This window comes from Lissotriton vulgaris, chromosome 6, assembly GCF_964263255.1.
Source record: "Lissotriton vulgaris chromosome 6, aLisVul1.2, whole genome shotgun sequence".
In the NCBI taxonomy this organism is placed as follows: Eukaryota; Metazoa; Chordata; class Amphibia; order Caudata; family Salamandridae; genus Lissotriton; species Lissotriton vulgaris.
The window spans coordinates 1,743,994,747-1,744,018,752 of NC_141694.1; the positions used below are offsets into that span (position 1 = coordinate 1,743,994,747).

The 24,006-nt window shown below is 42.6% G+C and overlaps 1 protein-coding gene across 1 annotated transcript in view; it reads right to left on the reverse strand.

Moving 5' to 3' along the window:
- Positions 1–24,006, reverse strand: part of CAPN13 (calpain 13) — a 493,752-nt gene that overhangs the window by 424,534 nt on the left and 45,212 nt on the right. Inside the window, exon 2 of the mRNA XM_086925977.1 lies at positions 15,022–15,282. Within this exon, the coding sequence (XP_086782103.1) occupies positions 15,022–15,282 (261 nt within the window). The remainder of the gene's footprint in view (positions 1–15,021; positions 15,283–24,006) is intronic.

Here is a 24,006-nt window from a genome sequence, read left to right on the forward strand (position 1 = left end):
GATTACTAAAAAGATAAATGATATCACTTATGTGTTTTGTGTTTTGTGAGAAAATTAACCATAAGATGAACATAAAAGTAGTAAATTGGATTTAGTCACTGTAAATGTGTATAGTGGAGAGGGATAATTGACCGTATCCTTGTCCTTAAATAATTACGTTTAAATTGAACACCATTGGCATCACCTGTATTGTGCTAGTGTATATTCACCCAGATGCCTAGTGGTTGATTGGGTACCCCCTGTTGTTGCTAGAGGCTATAGGATCTTGGGCACTTTGCCACAGCTGATCAGTGTGAAAGTGCATATGCTCTTGTATAAGTTATGACAATGATTTGTTATCCATGACTGGCATATTTGATTTACTAGTAAGTCCCTAGTAAAGTGCATTGTGTGCCAGGCCCTGTAAATCAAATGCTACTAGTGGGCTTGCAGCACTGGTTGTGCCATCCATATGAGTAGCCCTGTCAATGTGTCTCAGACCTGTCACTGTAGGGTCCGTGGGTGCAGTTGTAAAATGCCCTGGCAAGTGCACCCACTTGCCATCCCAAACCTACTCTTTCCTTACATATAAGGCACCCATATGGTAGGCCCAACGTACCCCATAAGCAGGGTGCAGTGTATGTGAAAGGTAGGATATGTACTGGTGTGTGTGACCTGTCCTGATAGTGAAATACTGTATGTTTCATTTTTCATTATTGAAAGACTGTCTGTCCCATAGGCTAATCATTGGGGTTGCAAATGTAACATTTTTACATGTATATATTTCCACAGGGACAAGTTAGAACAAGCATTTGCAACACAATAGGTCTCACATTTGCGATTGTTGGAGCTGTTGGCATTGTAAATGGCAATGCCTTTGATTTAAGTGTTCTGAAAACCTGCAAGCGGTGCACAAACACGCACTTTGTACTTATAGTCCCTGCTTATGAGAAGCAAGGCTTGTGGTAACTGTGCCTCTTTTACTGCCAGCATGCTTCTCATAAACAAGGACTATAAGTTCGAAGTGTGTGTTTGCGCATTTCTCGCAGACTTTCAAAACACATAAATAAAAGGCATTGTCATTTACGATGCCAATAGCTCAAACACTCGCTTATGAAAGACCTATTGCATTGCAAATGCTTGTTACAAATGCTAACACTGCCTGTGAAAACATGTTATCTCATTAGTGCTAGTTAACCTCCCACATACATTAACAGCCAACAAAAAGGTGATCAATCAACCTTTGCATTGGCCCTTCCACTTCGCTGTAACACAATTTGCTGCTATTTTAGAAAATGTTGATCAGTTTCCAGTATGAACTACAAACAATATTTTTTATGGATTATGGCCAAATGTGACAAATCAATTTTTCAGCTGCAAAACTGCACAATTCCAGTGGCCCTGATTTTACTGTACTACCACATAATTATAGGGGTTGTTTGTCAAGTGGTACTCAAGCCATATGGACCACATCCAATCCTAAACAAGCATTGGCATTGCCAACAAGTCTTGCTTTTGGGACCTTATAAGTATTTAGTTATGCAGCACAATATCCTTGGTGCAACAACATCAACTGTTGCATGGCTAAACACTTATAAGGTACAAGGTTTAGCCATGCAACAGCTGATTTTGTTGCACCAAGGATATTGTGCTGCAAAACTAAATACTTATAAGGTCCCAAAAGCGAGACCTATTGGCTGTAAGGGGTAATAGAAAATCCAGTTATTATGGAAGTCTTCACAATGGGTGATGATGGCATGATATGGAGATTAAAAATTACACACTCACTTCGATGTAGTATCCAAAACATTTTGTACGCATTTCTATCTTTTGCAAGTTGCAAAATACACATTATCTACAACATGTTATGCAGTCTGAGATCTGCACACACATAAAATGGTTTTACCCAGCTAGTCAGAGACTGTGACTCGCCTCCACCTCTAAAAGATATTGTGCGCTCCTGGGCAAGTCACCACTGCCCAAAAGATTCTTCCAGCAAACATTTAATTCTTCACGAGCTTTCGACTGCTTTGATTATGCAGCAAAGTTAGCAAATGAAATGCCAACAGGTTCTTGGCTGAATCATGTTTAAATGTTTACAAAACTTCTGCCACAGTGCTAAAACGATGGGCCCACTCGACAACTGGAGCACTCTACTGAAATAAAATGGGCTTCGAGTCTAACCACGGTAATAGCGTAACTCGTTTGCTCATCACGATGTTGGTCACAGCCTGCTAGCTCGCGCTTGCCAAAACAATGCTTAATCCGGGAATAACAGTGCTTGGTCTTCCAGACACCTACAAAGGCAAAATGATCCTATAGTGTCAAAATACTCACAACACTGAAATATGTATGCGGAGGTCTCAACTTTGAATTTGGTCTTGGATTGTCACCAGAACGACCATGCACATAAACAAGCACAATGCAAGTTACACTTTCTTCCATACAAGGCTGGCGTCCGGTCCCCTTTACAACACGCTGCTCTGGAACATGTTCGGAGGGCTGAAGTTTAGTAAACACGAAAAAAGACTGCCAACTTTACTACGCAAAGGCACACGCAGGAAGGGGTGTTGTCACATTAAACAATGCACACTATATGCAACAACATTAAACAAATGACCATACTGCCCTGCAATGCATCTGACCTCTAAATACGTCGTTGGCAAGGTCCAACAAGCATTTGCCTCGCGCGCGAGCGGCCGCGATATGTGGTGGGGGAGGGGGAGAAGCGGGAGTTGTGTGCGCGCGCACGTAAAACATTTTTTTTTAAACACGCAGGCTGGCGAGTGGTGTGCACGCACCATTAGAGAGAGGAAAGCCATATTGCGCCTCTGCTTGTCATTGTGCGCGTAACCGCACGCTCTGTGCCAGCCAAAAGCGTGTGGTAGGACTGTTAAAAGCCCACACACTAAATGTCTCGCAGGACAGCGCATGCGCTGGCTCAGCGAGACCTAAAAAGGACTCCTGACAGCATTTTAAGGCTAGTAAACAGGTAAACAAAAAGTCAAATCCTCAAAGAGTAAGGAAAAACTACAATAGATTACATTGCGCTAACAATATTACAAATTCCACTGGCTGCCAAATCTAGCTAACTTGAAAGTCTTCCTGGGGTACATGTTCGGAGGGCTGAAGTTTAGTAAACACGAAAAAAGACTACCAACTTTACTACGCAAAGGCACACACAGGAAGGGGTGTTGTCAAATTAAACAATGCACACTATATGCAACAACATTAAATCAATGACCATACTGCCCTGCAATGCATCCGACCTCTAAATACGTCGATGGCAAGGTCCAACAAGCATTTGTCGTGCATGCGAGCGGCTGCGATATGTGGTGGGAGAGGGGGAGAAGCGGGAGTTGTGTGTGTGCGTGGACAAAAAGGAAATACAAAAAACATGCAGGATGGCGAATGGTGTGCGCGCACCATTCGAGAGAGGAAAGCCATATGGCGCCTCTGCTTGTCATTGTGTGCGTAACAGCACGCTCTATGCCAGCCAAAAGCATGTGGTTGGACTTTTAAAAGCCCACACACTAAATGTCTCGCAGGACAGCGCATGCGCTGGCTCAGCGAGACCTAAAAAGGGCTCCTGACAGCATTTTAAGGCTAGTAAACAGGTAAAAAAAGTCAAATCATCAAAGAGTAAGGAAAAACTACAAAAGATTACATTGTGCTAACAATATTACAAATTCAACTGGCTGCCAAATCTACCTAACTTGAAAGTCTTCCTGGGGTACAGTGACATTCTATCCACTAACTAAATGGACAGTCTGTAAATTGAGCCTAATATCCACTATTTTGTGGTTGTAGTGTACTGTGCTTGGTATCTTAGTACACTTTGCCATTTGCTGGAGTTTTTTTACTCGGTGGGTAACGGTGGACTTTGCAGCAGGTGGTGTGCGGTTCTGAGGGTGTTTTGTTGAACTTTGAAACAGGTTATAATTGAATGCTCTGCAGGTGGTGGGGCACTGTTCTATGTTGCATGTGGTGGCGTCCTATGCCGTTGGTGAAGGCACACTATGCAGTGGCTAATGGTAAACTGTTCAGAATACATGGTGGTGCACTGTTTGCCATATTTCTGGTATGATGATTAAAAATCGTATGTTTGGGATTTTTTCAAAATGTCTGTGCTCCTTTTCTATTTCTCATTCATGTTTTTAGGTTTTGACAGTGTCATTGTTCTTGCATCATTCTTGGTAAATATATTGTATTTTACACTTACTCAAAAGCGCTTTAAAACATTGGCACACACACTATCCCCTTCAAATGTGCTTGGAACACTTACTCGACCATTCTATCCATCTCTAGATTATTACTATCTAGGAGCTGGCAATTTCCGTTTATCACTGAGCACTGCTTCCGGTATTGTTGTTCAGCATAAAACGAGGTGAATCGCGTGGTAACTGTCCTTTATGTCGGATGCCAAATATTCACAAATACTTTCTAGTTTTTAATCTGTACATAAATCCAGTTACATAATATACAAACCAAACAGCATACATCTACTTTGACTTGTACTTGTGTAAGCAATCTATTTATTTATTGTTATATTATTGTTTCAGTTACACGTCTGTAAAATTAACTTTTTGTCAGGAATTTTTCTGAAAACATCTACACACACAGACAAAACTATTGGTTTTGCTAATCCTTATTTCCTTTGTTCTACAAACCAGTCAAGAAGCGCGAAGCCTAACACCAGATCTGTACTAGTGGCACACCCGAGTGTCTCTCGATGGTGTTTTAGTCAGTCTGGGGAGCTTGGTGCTATGCATTCCAATAGAACGTACTGCTTCACGAAATCATAGCGGTTACCATGTAATGGCTACTAAAAAGCCTAGAACACAGGTTCGAAATAAACGGCTATGCACCATATAAATCTTTAAAATACATTGCAAATTAAGGACTTTTTTCAAAGCATGCAAGTTTTTGACTACTCATAATTCTAGATAAAGATTCCCAAGCATCATAAAATAAACAGAAAGCAAGAAATAAAAACACATAATTAATGCACTGAAAATAATAACCCCTGAACAAATAAAGCCACTTCTACTTCACACAGATCTATAAATCTTGCACATAATGATATGGCAGAGCTATGGAATGGTCGACACTGCTGGGGTGTCGCAAAAGGCTTCTATCGCATATAGAGAGAATGGAGGTATAAACAAGCCATTACCACATATCCACCCTACACATAAAGTTCTTGTCCACGACAGTGCAGTAGCCACTCACCTCCTACACTACGCATTAGTGCTGGTGAGCCGCAGCCATGCTCCCAGGATCCTTATTTTCCAATAGTGACAGGCGGAGGTATGGCCCCAACGAACGGTGCCTCTCGCGAAGACACAGATAGTTCCAGCGTGCACCATTTGTGTTTGTGACTATTGCCTAGTTAGCAAAGTGATTGTTGATTTATGTGTTTGGGGTCTATGTGTTTTATATCGAATACAAAGCATATTTTTACATAACCTTGAGTGGAGTCTCTTTTTGTCGGGGGGCCTAATGTGTCACTGGTGTGTGTGTGTTGCGCAAACGCTTTACACATTGCCTTTGATAAGCCTGACTGCTCTGCCAAGCTACCAAGGGGGTGAGAAGGGTTATCTAGAGTGTGTAACTCCCTTACTCTGACTAGAGTGGTGGATTCTGCCTGGCTTAGGTGCATACCCTTGCCAACTAGAAACCCCATTTCTAACACAGTCCACCTCCGGATATCTTCTTTGCCTCTGCGCCTACGTTTATGATATAGCGCAGGTGCAGAGACCACAGGATTCCCCCATGCAAATAGCGCCCCTCTGTTGATAGCGCTGGCACTATATGTGCATCAGCGCTATCTATTTTACAGAAAGGCCAGCACAAGCGTCTGCGACCCTTTCTGTAACACCAAAGTGCTCCGGAATCACTTGCCTATTGCGCCCCCCCTGGGGCACTTTCCATAATATGGCCCTGGGCTGCTTCCATGTGCTTGAGAGACCTTGATTGCTTCAAGGCACTTGCTATGCAACATTTTGTGAGAGAGAGAAGCCAAAAGTCTAGTGATTTCGAATATGTAGAATTACAGCTTTGTCCCAATTCCTGAAGTCTCCGGGAGGGTGTTCTACCTTAACATTGACTCCAGAATATCAAGCTAGCAGAATATCGTGGGCAAAATATCGAGGACCAAAACATCGTAAAGGGAAGTATTTAAAAGTAATTACATTTTCCTTCCTTACCTCTACATAGCTACCTTTCTAATGGAGATATCTTCAAGGAACGCAGGTGTGAGGTTAAGAATAGTTAATCTATACTTCACTATATGACATTATCCTCTTTGATATTTTGGTAGCACAATGTTTCTTTAGTCGATATTTAAACAAATAACCCTGCTTGAGTAGGGGGTGGTAGGTTGATCCATAGGAAGGGACCAGCCACTCAGAAACACCTATCTCCTCTGGTCTAGTTTTAAGGACAGAGAAGAGGTTGAGTTTGTTTAAGCAGAAGGGTTTGGAAGGGGTGCAGGTCTTGATTTGGTCTCTTAGGTATGCTGCTGCTGAGCATTCTAGAAGCAGAGGAAGAATATTTTGAAGTTGACTGGCTTTCACTGGAAGCAATTGGGGGTTTATGGAATGCTGGTTTACATCTTCGAAGTTGTCCAGTCTGAAAATGAGGCTTTGAATAGTATTTTCTCTTTTCTGGAATCTGCTGATTAGAGAGGATGCAAATTCATGGTTGACAGAGCTGCAGATGTCTAGTGGAAGCTGACCAGTGCACCAGCTAGAGCAGGAAAGGGTTCAGAGGTGATAAAAGTAAGACTTCTTTTTCAGAACTGTTTGTTCCTGAAAAGAGGATGTGACTACTATTCTTATTTGGGAATTTAAGCTGAGATCAGTGTCCAACATAGTGCCATGGTCTCTGGCCTTAACTGGTGTTTCTGACTGGGATGGTGTCACTGTAAGAAACTGGGTTACTGGTTGACTGGGGAGGAAGCCCTGGTCAAGCAGTAATCACAATCCTAGTCAAGGTAAGTCACAAGCACACCCTGAATTAACCTGTGTTCACCCTCTCATAGCTTGGCACAGAGCAGTCAGTGCAAACAGTAAAAGAGTGACAGAAACTCACAAAAACATTCCACACCAGGTTAGAGAAATATAGCTTAATTTCATGAACAAAACAAAACAGAAATGACAAAAATTCAATAAGTTGAACAAGAGTTGTGAATGTTTCAAGAATAAACTGAAATATAATGCCTTTGGCGCTTATAACGAGTCTGGCGGTCCACAGACTGCCAAACTTACGGGGGCATGGCGGTGGCGGTCTTCTGAGCACCCTATTATGACCAGGCTGGTCGGGCGCCCTGAGACCACCACAAACGCCATGCATCAGAGATCAATGGCGGTGGCGCAGCAGTCTTGAGGCTGCAATGTGCTTGGCGGGGTCGCTGTGGCGCAGTCAAGCATATTACGAGCTTCCTCACACCCAGACTTTTCATGGTGGCGCGGCTGCCATGAATAGTGTGGCGGTGAGGAAACACCTTGTGCCTCTGCCCCATGGGGTGCATGCAGGGGGGCACAGGTTACGACCCCCTGCGTGCATGCAGCTCAGTCCCTGCATGGCATGGACTCCCTGGCATTCAGGATCCCACGGCGGCCCAACCGCCCTACTTGTTATAGGGCAGTCAGGAGACTGCCACTGAGTCAGGAAATCTTATTAAGGGCAATAGTCCCTTCTGCAACATGATTTCTATGTGCCCAAGGCTTTAGTAATCTAGAGACCAAGGATTTAATAATCTAGTCTTCCTAAATGCGCCTTTCAACAGATTGTATTTATTGTGAAGTCCTAGGACATAGGTGTAAAGTTAGATGTGTGCTGTACAAAATAAATGGACACATAATTTAATAAACTATTGTGGTGTGTATAAAATGAAGCACTTAGGGGTCGATTCCGATTCGGGAAAGCAAACCGTACGACGATCCGTATTCGTAGCCGTTTCCGAACGAATCATACAAAACCGTACGAATCGCGCAGTACAATCCATAGGAAAAGAATACGTACGAATGTCTGCGAACCGTACGACAAACGAGGTTAAATCCGTACGACATAGAGCCGCACAGTGAACCGTACGATTCATAAACATGCTGTACGACCCGCCAAGTATGATCCGGAAAGGGGATCGAGAACGCAATTCGTACGGAAAGCGGCGAATGAGCAATTCGTACGGAGAACCACACATACACATACGCACCGTACCCCTGCGATCATGGGGGTACTCACTGTACCCCTATGCTCTGCACACCTACGCACTGTACACCTACACACCGTACACCTACGCTACGTACACCCATGCACCGTACCCCAATGTACCGTACCCCGATGTACCGTACCCCTACGCTCCGTACCCCGATGCACCGTACCAGTTCGTACCATACCCCTGCGATCATGGGGTGCACTCAAGTACCCGGGGGAGTCCGTTTCGCATGTGTTTAGAGTCGAAATGTGCTTTTACGGGTGTTTTAAAGTCCCATAGAGAAAGAGTCGTACGGAGTGTCGCACTGACGAATCGTACTTGCTGGTTTGGAAAAAGCTGCCTCTATCCGTACGAACATCACGCACTGCGTGCTCTGAGTGCGATCCGTACGGTTTCTTGAATCGTATGGTCTTTTCTACGATTCATATGGAGAACTGCATTGAGTACACATCGTACTACATCGTACGTACAGGTACGGTTCTGCTTACAAATCGTATGGGAAAAACGCTCCGTATGGCGATTCGGACTGGATTTTACCGAATTGGAATCGGCCCCTTAGTGTTGAAGAAAGTACAGACAAAAACTGTTTGTAGTAGTCTTTAAGTTGCTAACACTTTGAACACATTTTAGCAGGAAATAATAGAGCATGATCTGCACAGTTGGGGGTGAATATGTTAGTATCCAGATGTTCACACATTTGTAATCTAAGCGTAAAAAGGCTCTTTCTTGGCAATTGTTCCCTAGCAGTGCAATTATTTTGAAGGCCAAAACATATTTCCAATCTCATGTGGCGTTAGCATACCTGGTTTCTAAATCTTTCATGGTCTTCTGAACACATTCGAAAATAGCATTAGAAATTGATTTGTTCCCCCATAGAATGCTGAAGCAAATGCAGCAGAGTCCTAATAGAATTCATGGTTTACTACTGAGAACTAATGTCATACTCATATTGTCTTATTGTGAGTCAGAGTTTTATATTAGGCAATATTAGGAAACTACATGCGCTCAAATATAACCACGTTTAGCGAGAACAGATGCAAAAAATACTATCATGTGTCCTAGAGCCACTTGATGAAACACTGGTTGATTGCTAGGGATGTATGTCATTACAACGCGATGTTTTACATTGCAGTACTTTACGACGCATGTTTTACAACGTTGCGTTGTCGGGGGCTGGGTAGTGAATAGTTTCATTTACTATTCCAACTCCAGTCCCCGTGGATAGTAGGGAAGGAGTTGGATAGTAAATTAAACTATTTACTATCCTGGAGCGCCCCCAGCGCAATTCGTTGTTACAACTTGCGTTGTAAAAGTTGCATCGTAAGGAACCTGGGGTGTAACATCCGCGTTGTAAAGGATGTTCCCCATTGCTAGTTCAAAAATCAGGCGCAACATGGCTTTTAAAAAATCCTACATCAATTGAATCAAAGGAACCTTAGAAAGTTCCAAATCAGAATGATAAAACAAAAGAGGGCGGAAATTGCCCCCTAGATCAGAATCAATCTATACTCAAGTCAGTATTTAAGAAAAGAATTTAAAAAAACTCATCTTTTGAAGTTAACAAAGCACAGCTCTGCAGAACCGCCTGCCTTCCAGACGCAAAAATAAAGAATCTGGAATCTCGCATACCTCAAAGTAAAATAGCTCATGGTTTAAAAATGTAAGACTGATTCTTTATTCTTTTGGCACAGCAATGTTTCTGTGGAGAAGTGTGGCTCAATGGTTAGAAGAGGCAGACCATGAAGCAGAGGTCAGACCCGGGACCAGGGTTCAATTCCCGACACGGCAGGGTCTTGAGCCCAAAATGTCCACAGACTCGATAATTCTTGCTTCGGTGCCAGCTCGAATCACGGGTTCACACTCTGCAACTCCGGGCAATAGCTTGCTTAATCTCCACTATGGCCCCCGCGGCGGGATGCCTGGCTTTCACCTTGGGGGTACCCAGTACGGGTTATCTCACAGGGAAAAACCAGGATGGGTTCCCAAAGCAAGCGCTTAGAGACCGTGTGTGATAATGTGCTATATAAATATAAATTACAATTACTTCGATGTTCAAAAAGTGGCATCAGTGACTGCAAATGACTGATGCCAATTTATTGAATCAGTGTATGTGACTTGCACTTAAAGCACACAGTTTTGGAAACCAGCTGAGTGAATGGATTTTCAGTCGGTTTAAGATTATATTGGGATGTGTCATATGTGATTACAGGGAAGGGGAAAGGGGCAGCCATCAGGAATGCTGAAGACAGAGGATGTTTGTGGGTACTCACAAACATTACTAATAAATTTTGTCATCAATGGTATTCTTATAGTACAATTTCATCTATGTCACTACATGGTTATGTATAGATGAAAGCATTTTAGTATTACTATGTCCCTACTACATTGAACCTAAAACTATATTGGTCATTTTAAATTAAAGTATTTTTTTTAAATTAAATTTATTTATTTATTTAATGATTTTATAAAGCGCGTAGTAACTCAATGAGCATCCCAGCGCTGACCTGATTCTCCAAAGGTTTCTGCCAACCAATGAAATTATGTCTGCGGGAAAAGGAGGGTCTTCAGAGGTTTTCTAAACTGGAGATAGTTCGGTTCTGTCCTGAGTCTACGTGGTAGGTGGTTCCAATGTTTGGCCGTGTGAACCGAGAAGCGACGGCCGCCGGTCTTGGCTTTTCTGACTCTAGGGACAACAATGAGGTTTTCTGTACTGGACCGGAGGTCTCTCTCCGCTTTGTATGGGATTAGTACTTCTTTGAGAAGAGGGGGGCCGGTGTTGTTGAGGGTTTTATGGGCCAGACAGAGGGCCTTGAAGACGACCCTTTCTCTGACTGGGAGCCAGTGGAGGGATCTTAGGGCCGGTCTGGCGGAGGATCGACCTGGTGTGCCCGTGAGTAGGCGGGCGGCGGCGTTTTGCACTTTTTGCAGTGAGTTCATGGTGGCTTCAGGGGCTCCCAGGTAGATGGCGTTACAATAGTCTAATCTTGCCAGGATTAGACCCTGAATGAGGAGCCTCCTTGCGGTATCAGGGAGCAGGGGGAAGATCTTCCTGCAGGCTCTAGGTAGTCCAAAACATGTCCCTGCCGTTTTTTTAGCCTGGGTTTTGAAGCTCATGTCCTTCTCGATCCACACACCAAGGCTCTTGACCTCTTCCTTGGGTGCGGGAGGATCACCTAGGCAGCTGGGCCAGAGGTGAGATGGCAGAGAGGGCCCCTTGTGGCCCATCAGGAGGATCTCGGTCTTAGACCCATTCAATTTATATTATATTTCATAATAGTTATCAATTACCCAACCCTTAGCCATAATTGTAACCACAGCCCTAAATTAAATATGTTAAACTTAATATAATTATTAACATGGAAGTAACATTTATGTCACAACTGGACCCGCTCAATGCTGGATCTGCTCCTTCCTAACGGATAGACCACAAACAGTCAGCCTGGCACCTTATTCGTCAGTGTCTCAAGATTCATCACTCAGCCCCACCCTCTTTAAGGCATTAATGATTCTTCTGAACAATGTCATCAATGCACACAAAATCAACATCCTCTCCTAAGCAGAATGCATGCAACTCATACTCTCCCTCTGTGACAAAATCCCCAACACAAGAAACAAGTTCACCGCCTGCATGACTGAAGTCCCTAATTGAATGAAGGACAAATGTCTCAAGCTCAACACTGACGAGACAGAGGTAGTGATCTTTGGCAAAACCACCTCACCATAGGACTCCAACTGGTGGCTGGCTGAACTCGCACCCACACCCAGACCCAACACCCACACCAGTGAACCTCTGAATCATCTTTGATAAATGTTATACATTTTGATAGATACTGGGAGAACGTCAAAATTGAGAGTTTTTATAGAACATGAAAAATAATTGGATGTACCATAAAGAAAATAATGCAATATATGTACTGTTTACTGGTTGCAAAACATACAATTGCGACAAGTATTTTACAGTCATTAAATAATTTTATGAACCGGTATATGTACCGTGACGAAACACGTGTTGGCTGGGCATTTTCAGAATAAAGGAACAGGAGAACGTCAACTACATGGATTACTCTCAGTTATTATTCACTCTGTCTCTTGAATATGTATTGAATATACTGTATACTCTTTGAAAGTAGAAATGGAATTAGCAGGTGCAGAGGCCTGTATATGCAATTGTGTTTGACCCTAGGGTTTATTTAGAGGGCTCAGGGTTTTTCCCTCAACTTTCGCAACGTGTGATTTGTTACATTCAAACTTACGCATACTCAGTAGGCGCCATTTCTTCACATACAAGAAAACCACCCAGCTTTAGTTTCTATTCACAATACCAGTTTGGTATCTGGAAGGGAAGACTGCAACACGCCCCCATGCAGGCCTTGGTTTCCAATCTGAATCCCATCGTAGGAGTCAGAAACATTTTTCTGACTCCTACAATTGGATTCAGAATGGATAATAAAATAGGATCAGTACATATGAAAAAAGCACTTTAACTGTCACAAATGCCTGATCAGAGCAAACACCTTCTGTGCTGGTGCACCTTTGACTGCTTGGAGCCAACAAACACACCCTGACACCACAATGCAAGTATGTGTGCTTAATGTTAAGCATAGATTTTGTACTGGAAGGGCCCCATTCCAAAAACTATTCTTTGAGATAGATTAATACTTTTCCCCATTTTAAGTCTACTGCACAGAGCAGCACATATGTAAAGTTGGAAAAGTTTGAAAAAACAAAACTTTCTAAATCTTTACGCCTGCTTCAAGGAAGCTTTAATTTTGGCACACAGATCTGTCTTCCTTTTTCAGTAGATCGGCCATTGTAGCCAAATCCATGGGCGGTTGCATGGGAATGCCCATATACCACCCATTAAACACCCACGTCATCCAAAGTAGCGCATAGCACAACTAGCATTACAATAGGCTACCTTCCAATGAAAATTAAGATTTGTGTTGGAAAGTAAATCCCAATGCAATTCTTTGCACAAGGTTTGTATAATTGTGTGCTAGAAACCCGGCATAAGTGTTAGTGAATCTGCCTTCCTGTCTGTTGCGAGCATGGCATAGAACTATAGGAGACTTTTAGGATGTAGCAGTTATGATTGAACTGGGACATTCCCTATCATCAGATTTAAAACAATGGGCCCCTCTAGGGCAGGCACAGTGGTTTTCATAGTGAAGTGAAAAGATCACCAGGGAGATTTTAGGGATGATCAGTGACTGAAGTGGTCCTTTTTCTATGGAATCAACATGAGGCGCTTGGGCATGAAAAAAAACCAAATAGCATTGCATCTTCAGCAATACCATGTTTATTCACTGCAGATCTGTGTTTTTTCGATGAGCCTGTGTAATTCTTTCCATATGATTTGTGAGAGCTGGCTTTAATGTTTCGGCTAACCTATTTTAAGCATGGTATGTCAGAGGTAAACTAGCTGTCGGGTTTAACATTTGTTCTAGTGACAACAACATGTTGAATGAAGCTTAAAAAGAGCTCTCCTTGTGCAGTAGAGGATAACTCCATGTTGGCAGGTGTGTTTGGAGAGTAACAATGAGAAGGGATTGCATGGTTGCTAGAATGAGTCATGCTTTTCTCAAGGTTAGCTTGTATAATTAGGTGTGTAGCAGTGTGATGGGTGAAACAGCAAGAAATGGTCTATGATGAAGATATGAGTGTGGCTTTGCTGCGTTGTGGGACATAATTTCTATAGTTGTGTGACAAACTTTTACAAGTTTTAGAAAACGCACAAAGTTTGCAAAGATTTTCTTTTAAAAAGTACTCGTAAATGAATACTTATTTCAAGTAAGAGTAAGTAGTGCAGTGACTGGTCGAACATTTAGCAAATGCTCCATTTTTATCCAAGAGAGCAGATGAAGAGATGTAATAATCAGTAAAATGTTTTCTATGGGATAGAAGAAAAAGGAAACAAATTTTTTCCCCTGGAGTGCACCATGTCAATCTGTGAATCACAGAAAAGGCAGAAAACTATACAGTGCTAGACTTCCAAGTTAACCGTGAACTACCCTGTTGAGCTTACCAATCACCCGCTGGCTAATTGGCACAATCATCCTGTTTTTCACAGTTGCCCACAACTTCAAGTTTTTCTAGCTTTTCCACTTAGAAGACAGATTCTTCGGTCTACTAAATGCTTGTGTTTAAAAGCATCATAGTTCCAGTTATGTAAATGTGTTTCGATTTATATAGCGCACTATAACCCAGGGGTCTCTAGGCGCTTGCTTAGGGAACACGTCCTGGTATTCCCCTGTGAAATACCCCGGCGCGGTGTCCACAAGGTGAAAGCCAGGCATCCCGCCGCGAGGGGCCGTAGTGGAGATTAAGCAAGCTATTGCCCAGAGTCGCAGAGTGTGATCCCATGAGTCGAGTAGGCACCAGAGCGAGAATTGTCGACTCCGTGGAATTTTGAGCCGGAGACCCGCCGTGGCGGGGAATCAAACCCTGGTCCACGGACAATCTCAGCTTCCGGGTCTGCCGCCTCTAACCCCTGAGCCACACTTCTCCACAGTTCACTCTGGATTAACCCTGCAGAGGTCTTGTACTGCTTAAGGGCTTCCTATTCTCACGTATGACCTTCACCTAAATATACATAATTTCAAGAAAATCTCATCTTTTATTTAGTTAGATTTTGCACTCAGTGATTGCAAAAAGAAATCGGTTCATTGTTGACTTGAGACCCAAGGTTTAAGAACACTCTAATCTCCATATAATTATTAGGCGATTGAACATAGAACATGTCCTAAACCACATATACATCACGTGATGGGAGTCTATAGTCATTAGGTTGAATTCTGAGCACACACTGAGGAACCACTCACCCCTGGTCTCTTCCATTGTATAACCCGACGGCTGTCATTGGAGAGTAGATTGGATATCAATTTTGGACCAATGGAGCTGTCCCCTGCTGGGAAAGTGTCATCTTCAAAGAGCAGCCCATTCCTAAGGTGATACTCTCTCAGGGACTCAAAGTCCTGATCATTGAACTTCTTGGGGTTCTCCAAGGCCCCCAGTCTCCTATGGGTTTGCTGTCCTTGTGCTCTGTTGTGATTGGCTCCCGGGTTTGGCATCATGTCACTTGCCTGTGGGAAAACGAGATGAAAAGTTAACTGTTGCTTGAGTACACTATAAGTAAAATGCATGCAACCACACTGAGATGCTGAAAATGTCCACAGATCAGTTGCTGCCGAAACTGTGAAATGGAAGTAGCTACAACATTAAGTATAACATGTTACATTTGATTGCTCCCTGCGATAAATTTTGTTTATATCAAGAAGGAGTGTAATATTTCTCTGTCTTAGGGAGAACAAGAGGATTCTTTTCACAAGAGATGTAACGTATAATAATAATAATAATTGGCTCTTTGTTCACATGGGCCCTGATTCGCAAAGCTTTTGTGTACTTAGGTTGAGCTTAAGTACCCAGATGTGCCACTTCTAGGCACAAATTCCAGAATGTGCTTTGCAGAATCAGGACCCTACACCCATACCGACTAGTGTATGTTGAGATTAGAAGTTAGAACATGAGTGTCCACTCAGGAGTCATAGAGGAGAGAATCACTGGGAAGATAGCAAACACTCACAAAGTTGTAACCTGCTGCCAAAGCCATCTGTGCAACGTGATTGGTCAAAGTTTCAGAGTATATTTTAGAAATATCCAAACACCGCCATATTTAGGAAATGTTTTCCAGGTGGAGAAAAAGAATGGCTGGATTCTCCAATGGAAGATTTTGCACAGGTGTGTCTGGGAATGTGAAAAAAGAGTTACAGGTGAGGGAAAAAAAGCTTCTCCCGCTCAACCTCCTCTGTGGATGTTTGCTCACAGCTACCTCAGAAACGTCTGAGAAGAACTACACCAAGGTTAGCATAAAACTACAACTGAACTCAAAAGGTAGCCTTTTTGGTCTATTCGGTACTAAGTGAAATATCTGCATTCCAAAAAGATGTTGGGCAGACTTCAAAGTGTTAAATAAATCCATTAGTCTAGCACTTGAATGTAGAAAAAAACGGCCCAAAAAGAGGAAACAATTCTTCCCTTTGTCCAATGCAGTGCCAATGGATGATCTAATGTGCTGGCAGCAGTCAAACAATAATATTGTGACGGCCATTCCAGGACTTCAGGTACCAAAGGCTGCACCCTGGAAGAACGCCGAGTATATTGACAGGGCCCAAAAGACAAACATTGCCCTCTAAAATAAAGCATGTCTGCTGCTTCCCAAATTCTCTTTGGTTCTAGTCTTCTTTTCCATCATGTTGCTACCAGATTGCTTGAGAGGTTTCTTTTAAGAAAGGCTTTCGATCAAACAAAAAAGTCTTGAGTTTACACGGTGACTGCACAGATTTCAGCAATAGCGATGCCCAGAGCAAGTGATTTTCATGACGTATTTCTGAAGTGGTGTTTTGTGCAGGTTACAGCGAGCCCTTCACCTCTTTTGTAGATCTGTGATCTTTGTGCAGTTTTGCAATTAACACTCTTCTCGGATGTTGGAGATCAAGATATGTAGCAGAATATGAAAAGAAGCCTTATCAGGGAAGGAGAGGGCAGTGAAAATGAAAGAAAACTAATCAGAGCCAAGTATGAGTCAAGCAGGAAGATAAGTGGCATATTTTTTTCAAAAAATCTTCAACAATGACAGTTTCTGTGGTTTTTTGGAATTGGGGTACAAATGTACCGCTTCCAATGTGCACTGTTCGCAGTAAAAAAAAAAGAAAAAATCTTTGACCCTGGCTAAGTTGCATCAACACTTCACGACTAATCACAGCCAATGATGAATTAAAACTTTGTCTGCCCCCTCCCCCACCTGTACTCTGTACTGCTCCTGGCACTCACCGCTCCCACCTTGAACTATGCGTTCCTCAGTGCCTCCTGTGCCCACGCACACGTTTACCCCATGCACCCACTCTTTCGGAGTTCCAAACAAGCTGTTCTTTTAAACAGTGACAAGGTGTTCACCCAGATTCAGTATTATGCAAAACCTGTACAGGGTTTGCAGCAGGTGTGCAAGCTTTCCCAACACATACAACTATTACCGGGCAGGTGGCAGCAGCGCATGCGCACTCACACTCCTAGCTCAAGATGGACTCTGTGATAGACCGGCCCATCTGCGAACTCTTCCGTGTGTGACCCAACTTTGCAAATATATTTCAATATCGAATTTAATCTTTAAATGTTCAGTACCAAATGCCCGGTTCCATATTCTCTTGCATGTAAGTTTTTTTCCTACAGCTAACAAAAATGTACCTTAATGTGAACACTACAATTCCTTCATAAAGTTATCAAATGTTAAGATGTATATTTAAAGTTTCTCAATTAAGGCTTATTCTTGGCTGCTTATCCCCTTTCTGCGTTATAAATACAAATAAAAATCACTTAACAGCACTGGCTGTTCTTCTCTTATAACAATATCAACATTCACCACTAAGTGTATGCTGCCTCTGTTTTCACTAATAGCCTTATGTGCAAGTCATATGAAGATCAAGAACCAGGCCCATTGGCTTTGAAGGTGGTTATTTTGCTATTTATTATATCAAATTGACTCCCAGCATCCTCTGTTGTAATTAAGGCTGCCCACAAATAGAAAGAATGGGGTAAGCAGCTGCTCTTCAATTGCTGTTCTCCAAAGCATGATTTGGACCCATTTTTTTCTGGATGTCAAAGTCACGTCAAAGCCTTCTAGCCCCCTCTGTTCTAAAATCCATCCACTCTCAACCTCTGCTGCTTGAAGCCGTTCAAGGATGTCTTCACTGAACCTCAGATTTTGAGTGCTATTAGTGCTTGTGAATGAACCCATTGCAGTCCTCTACGGCCTCCAATTGTTTAAAATAAAAAGAAAACTAAAAGTGCATTTGTTGTGATTTTGGTACAGCATTGTCCTAACGCCATAAAACAACAGGCCACATTTCAGACAACTTTTGCATCAAGAAGGAGGGGCGGGGATGTACACAGAAAAATATCCTTTATGTGCACATGTAATGCACGGTCCAGTTGAAACCAGGCTGCCCCAACCAGGCTGTAACAGGGCTGGGGAGACAAACAAAGGGAGCAGTGCATTTCGAATATTTACAGAAAACATGTTTACTTTTAGGGGCATAGCAAGAGAAAGAGATTTAGCAAAAACAAAGGTCATTGGCTCCAATACTAAAGCCAAGATTATAAAAGAATTCTGCAAGCTACTAGGGCGAGGTGCACGCTAGCCCACACTTCTGTGGCTCAGATGCGGAATACTGTGTTTTCAAAGCAAAACCCACAGTAAATAGAAATTACAATGATTCTCATCGACTTTGACCAAGGATTGGATTCACTGCCTGGTTTAAAGCATTCTCGAACTGCAATGGCAGAAATGTATTTCAAGGTTGTGCAAAAACAATTCTGCACATAGAAGAGATAAATGTATAAAACCATAGGAGCAGAAAATAAAGCTTTGTGGAGAATACTGTAGTCATGTTATGACAAATGGATTGATAGTCAATAAATCCTGACTTGACCAGATACTGATCTCTGTAACTTGCATTTCGCGTCCGCTTGGTTTCCAGGGGATAGCTGCACTGGCAACTGTCGTGGTTGGTTTTGCTTCACCATTGTGTAGCGGAAGGAATCCATGGTGAGTATTTGATTGTGAGTACACTGAATATGTAGCCATTGGGATCACCTGGACAGGTGATCCAGAGGAAGTGTTAGAATAATTTTATTTGTATCTCTTACTTCTGCTACTTACCCATTTATACCTCTAACCGTACTGGGCCCTCTACAGTTAGATGGACCACAGCAATACCCTTAACACAGAGGAAGGAATTAGCATGCCCAAAACAAAACGTTAGCCTCCTAATGAGGACCATTATTTGGTGACTAACTCACAACTTTAAAAAAAGGTTCAAATACACCACTCTCAGGACCAAGCCATAAAAGTATAGCATACCAATGAGAAGACCCCATCTCCTAAAGAAGTTAAGTCTAACTAAACGTATGCACACTAGGAGCTCTGCTACAGCAACACAGAATAAAAGAAGCAGAACGTAATACCCTGAAAAGGTTCTCCGACTCTTGCTATAACACATTTAGATCTAAATTGAAAAATAGCACAGTTCAATGATAGAACATCAGGACACAATAATGGTCTCAGACAATTATTATAGTTGGTTATTGTAGTAATGATCCAAAATCAATACAGAAAAGCAATCTTTTAAGCATTTCATTCAGGAACATTACAGCTTGTAGTACAAGACTGCACATTTAGTCAGAGATTCAAATCCAAAGAGGATAGTGTAAAAGAGACATCAGATACAAGGGTACAGATTCCTACTACCATTAAAGGCAGAAGGAGGGTTCATTTATCTAACAGCATCCAAAGATTCTAAAGCAAAGGGGTAAAAAGGAATCAAGTTAAAGTCCACTAAGGGCAAGTCCATAAGCATGGGCAGAAAGGGGAGATGAGGCTAAATCAAGTAGTCAAGCAAAAAAGGAATCCAGACCAACTGCAGCAGAATCACCAAAAGGCAGTCCAAAATTAAGGTTCAAAGGAGGATTTATATAATCATAGGAAAAGAGTTCCGTTCTCTCTTAACGGAAAGAAGAACCTCCTATGGGGCTACTTCTTTTATAGTCTTTATGGTGCATTAGTGATGTAGAATCACTCCACTGTGGTCAGCCCATCACATGATAAGTTTATGTATAAAATCCCCAAACACATTTTAGTTATTCCTGCATGCCTTCCCATGCTGATCATAACCAGTGTAAGAAGCGTACAATGAAACAGTCAATGCCATTAGGTTACAGTTCATTTTCCCACCAGACTATTTCACAGTGAACTCTAAAAGAATGTCCTTCAAATGTAAAATTATACATATACAGAACAAATAAAGCAACATTTGCAGAAATGCTAAAGAACCATTGTATGTGGCTTAGGGAACAATGCAGCTTTGAAAATAATATGTTTAAAAAGCCTTAAAATGCACATGCCTGCTTTAAATTAATTAAACTCAATCAGTATCAAATACAATGCACACTGGGCCAGATGTATGGCCCGCCAATATGCAACTCGCAATTTGTGACTCAATATTTGGGATGCACAACAGTGTCTGAGACACTGTTTGCAATTCCAAATGGGGTCGCAAGTTGTATGCCTCATGCATATTAATGAGGCTGTCGCAATTTGAGACCCCATTGGGCATGGCTGGCACTCCCAGGTATGGTGGCCTGCTGGGGTCAGCAAACTTCCATGTCGGGCACTGCTTTTAAATAAAGCAGTTTTTTTTAAACACAGTCCGTTTTCCTTAAAAGAAAATGAGATGCATTTAAAAAATAAAAATGAAACTTTTCAGCTCCATTTTTTATGTTTAAATCGTTTTAATTTAAATTATTATAATAGAACAGTGCCATTTATAAAGGATAAGAAATAGCAGTAAAACATTGCATGGCATTTATCAAAATTTAGAAAATACATTTCCAAAAATAGTCCCACTCCCTCACTCCCATCCTCCCCCTAACAGATGAAATTGAAAATCAAAATAAAAAAGGAAAATTCTCTGGGGTCCTATTCTAATATATGTCCCCACTTCCTCCCCTCCAGCCATTCACAACAGCCCGCCTAACATAGAAGCTCAGCTAGCAGTTTGCGGCCTCTCCGCCTCTATATCTAAAGCAGCGAATGGAGTGGGGTCCTATATGGTTTCTAAAAGCCGCAGCAGGTGCAGGTACTTGGGGCAAGTTTGTTCCCTTATCTCTGTACTAAGTATAGACAAGAATGGGTGCCAGTAGTCAGCAAACGAGGCTCTGTCACCCTGTAGTGTAAGCGTAATGCGCACCATGAACAGCACAGTCCACAAACTACCCAGCCAGCCTTGGTATGTTGGAATCCTATCTGTGCCCCTGTGGGACAGTATGTTCTGAAGTGCCGCTCCCAGGGCCAGTCCCATTTCATTGCCTCTACGAGATTTAAGAGGGACAGTGAGCTTGTTGGGTAGGCCTAAAACAATGTATGCTGGGAAGCGTGGAATTTGCATGTTAAAGCGATAATCAAGGTCAGATAAAACTTGTTCCCAATATGTGGAAAGGCATGAACATTCCCACAATAAGTGAGTCAGAGTGCCCTCCGCTCCACATTGTCTCCAGCAATATGTAGGGAGGCTGGAGTTATATCTGCATTCTAGGTGGAGTAGTAGACCAGTAAGTAGCTATTTTAGTCACTGTCTTGATCTTCGAAATACTCTGTGTTGTGTGGCGTGCGCCATGAAAAATATCGCCCCCATTATTCCTGAGCGAGTGTTCAGCTCAGTTCAGATTCACACCTTCGGTGCCCTGGCATAGGGCCACCTGTTCTGCTGGCCGCAGCATATGATAGAGTTCAGTGATAAGGTGCGTATTTGTTGTCTTTGTGTGAAGCCACTTTTCATACAGTGTAAGCCGTGTCTGGGCCCCTGGACACACCAGCGGGTGCAGCACCCAGTGTCTCACTTGGTGAAAACGTTATCTTTCGGACTCGGGCAGAGCAAATTGGATCAGAGGTCCTCAAATGTTAGGAGGTCCTCTGCATCGAACATATGTCCAATGGGCTGACAACCATGAGTTTCCTTGTGATGGAACTCCTTCTGATCTAGTCCGGGGGAGAATTCCTCATTTCCCTCTATGGGAGTAAGGGGCGAAGAATGAGGTGAGATCGTGCTAGACCTCTGTGGAATCCCAGGCTCTCAGAGTTGTGCAAATGATTGGTGAGGTATATATGCCTGCAGGACGCTGCTTTTTATGTAAATAACGGGCCTCCCACAAAGCCCATCCTGCTCCATGAAGAAACAACGTTTTTCTGACTCACTGCACAACCACTCCCACATAACGCACAGCTGAGTGGTCTGAAAGTAGCGAGTCAGATTCCGGACCCTGCGTCCCCCCTCTCTAGGTGGCCTATAGCTCAGTTCCCTACTCATTCGAGGCTTCTTATTAGCCCACAAAAACGAACAGATCTCCTTCTACAGCAGTTTATGAAGTCCAAGGGGAGGCCCTATGGGGAGAGTTTAAAAAATGTATAAGATTTTAGGCAATATGTTAATTTTTATCGCCGCCACTATCCCCAACCAGGAGAAGCCGAAGGGTCCCCATCTGCCTAACTCACCGTGCACCTGGGATAGGAGTCGTTTGTAGTTCAGGGCTGCTGTGTTGTGAGTAGAATTCGTGAGTTGAATCCTGAATTATGGGATGGATCCTGCATGCCATTGGAGCGGGATTGAGCTTGCGAGTGTCTCTATGGTGGACAGTCGGAGGGAAAACCCCATGGCCTGTGACTTTGCCACATTAATTTTGAAGCCAGAGGCTGCTGCAAATCTCTCCAGCTTGGCAAAGAAAGAAGGAATGGAGACCTGAGGTTCTTCCAACGTGGCGACCACATCATCGGCATACAAGCTGATGGCATGAGAGTCCCCCCGAACCGCATGCTGTCAATCTGCGGATCCTCCTGCACTCTGTGCAATTGGCTCCATATCAAGCGCAAAGAGCAACGGGGAGAGCGGGCACCCATGTTTAGTGCCCCGCGAGATCTGAAAGGGTTCAGAAGAGCGCCCATTGACCCGCACCTCAGTTTAATTTTTTAAGGGCAGGCAGTGGTCACTGGGAGGGTGGTAAACTGCAAGTGTTTTGCAACCGCAATTGTGGTTGCAAAGTATTCTTACATATCTTAAGGAGTCGCTATTAGGAAGGGACGCCCTTGGAACACCCCTTACTAATAGCGACTCACTAATCCTATTTCGTGAGTGGCAAATTGATTTGGGACTCGCAAAATAGGATCAGTACATGGGCCACAGGTTTTTTGCAGATGCAAATGGGTCTTAAACACATTTTCGCACACAAAAACCTTTGTACATCTGGGCCTAAATCATCAGTGAAAATAGTTATGTTTCACCAATGTTCTATTACACAAAAGTGATTAACGTTAACTATGGCCTACTGCCATAATTTTCAACATCCATACATGTAAATTATTATTAAAAACTATTTTACTAAAATAGTTTTTTGTTTTCTATAATCATAATGGTCTCTACTATCACATTTGAAAGTTTCAGTTTCCTAACAAATCTTTCTTGCATATTTGTACCATAATCTATTCATAATACATTCCAATGTAAGGCAAAGAAATGCTAAGCTACTTTATTAGAATTATTAGTTTCATCAGTAAGTGAATAGTAAAGCATCATTTTCATGAATGATCTTGCTATGAAAACGTAATAATAAGCATTATAACGAATTACCAATGATGTTTTATTTTCTTACACTTTCATGCATGCTTTGGCGGTGCTGTTACTTCACTTGTCTCAACGGCCATGTCACTTCATTTGACATGTGCATTGTGCACGTTTAGGTTTCTGTATCTAAAAATTGGTAAATGTGGAGTGTAATGTATTTCAAAATATTTTTGCGTCATCATACGTGATGATGGAATCAGTCCTTAATGAGGTAAGGATTGTTTGTTCAGCGAGATACAGGGATGCCTTATTACAAGAGTTACCCTGCGTTGCGTTAGCAGAGATATTCAAAGTGCATTAGAAGTCAGCTAGCATGACTCTGGCTGTCTGCTGTACTGATACTAGTCATACCCACCACAAGGTAGGCTCAGGTTGAGATTAGCAGGAGAAAGGTGCCAAGAATATTCTGTAAAACCAAGGGGCATATTATCAAGCATGGCGTTATAATTATCGCTGTATTAGCGGCAGAAAACTGCTGCTAAAGCGGCGATAATGGGCTTGATAATATGCCGTAAAGAAAACCCATAGAAGCCCAGGTTAACACCAGAACTTGGGCTTCTATTGGAATTCACAAGGGCATAT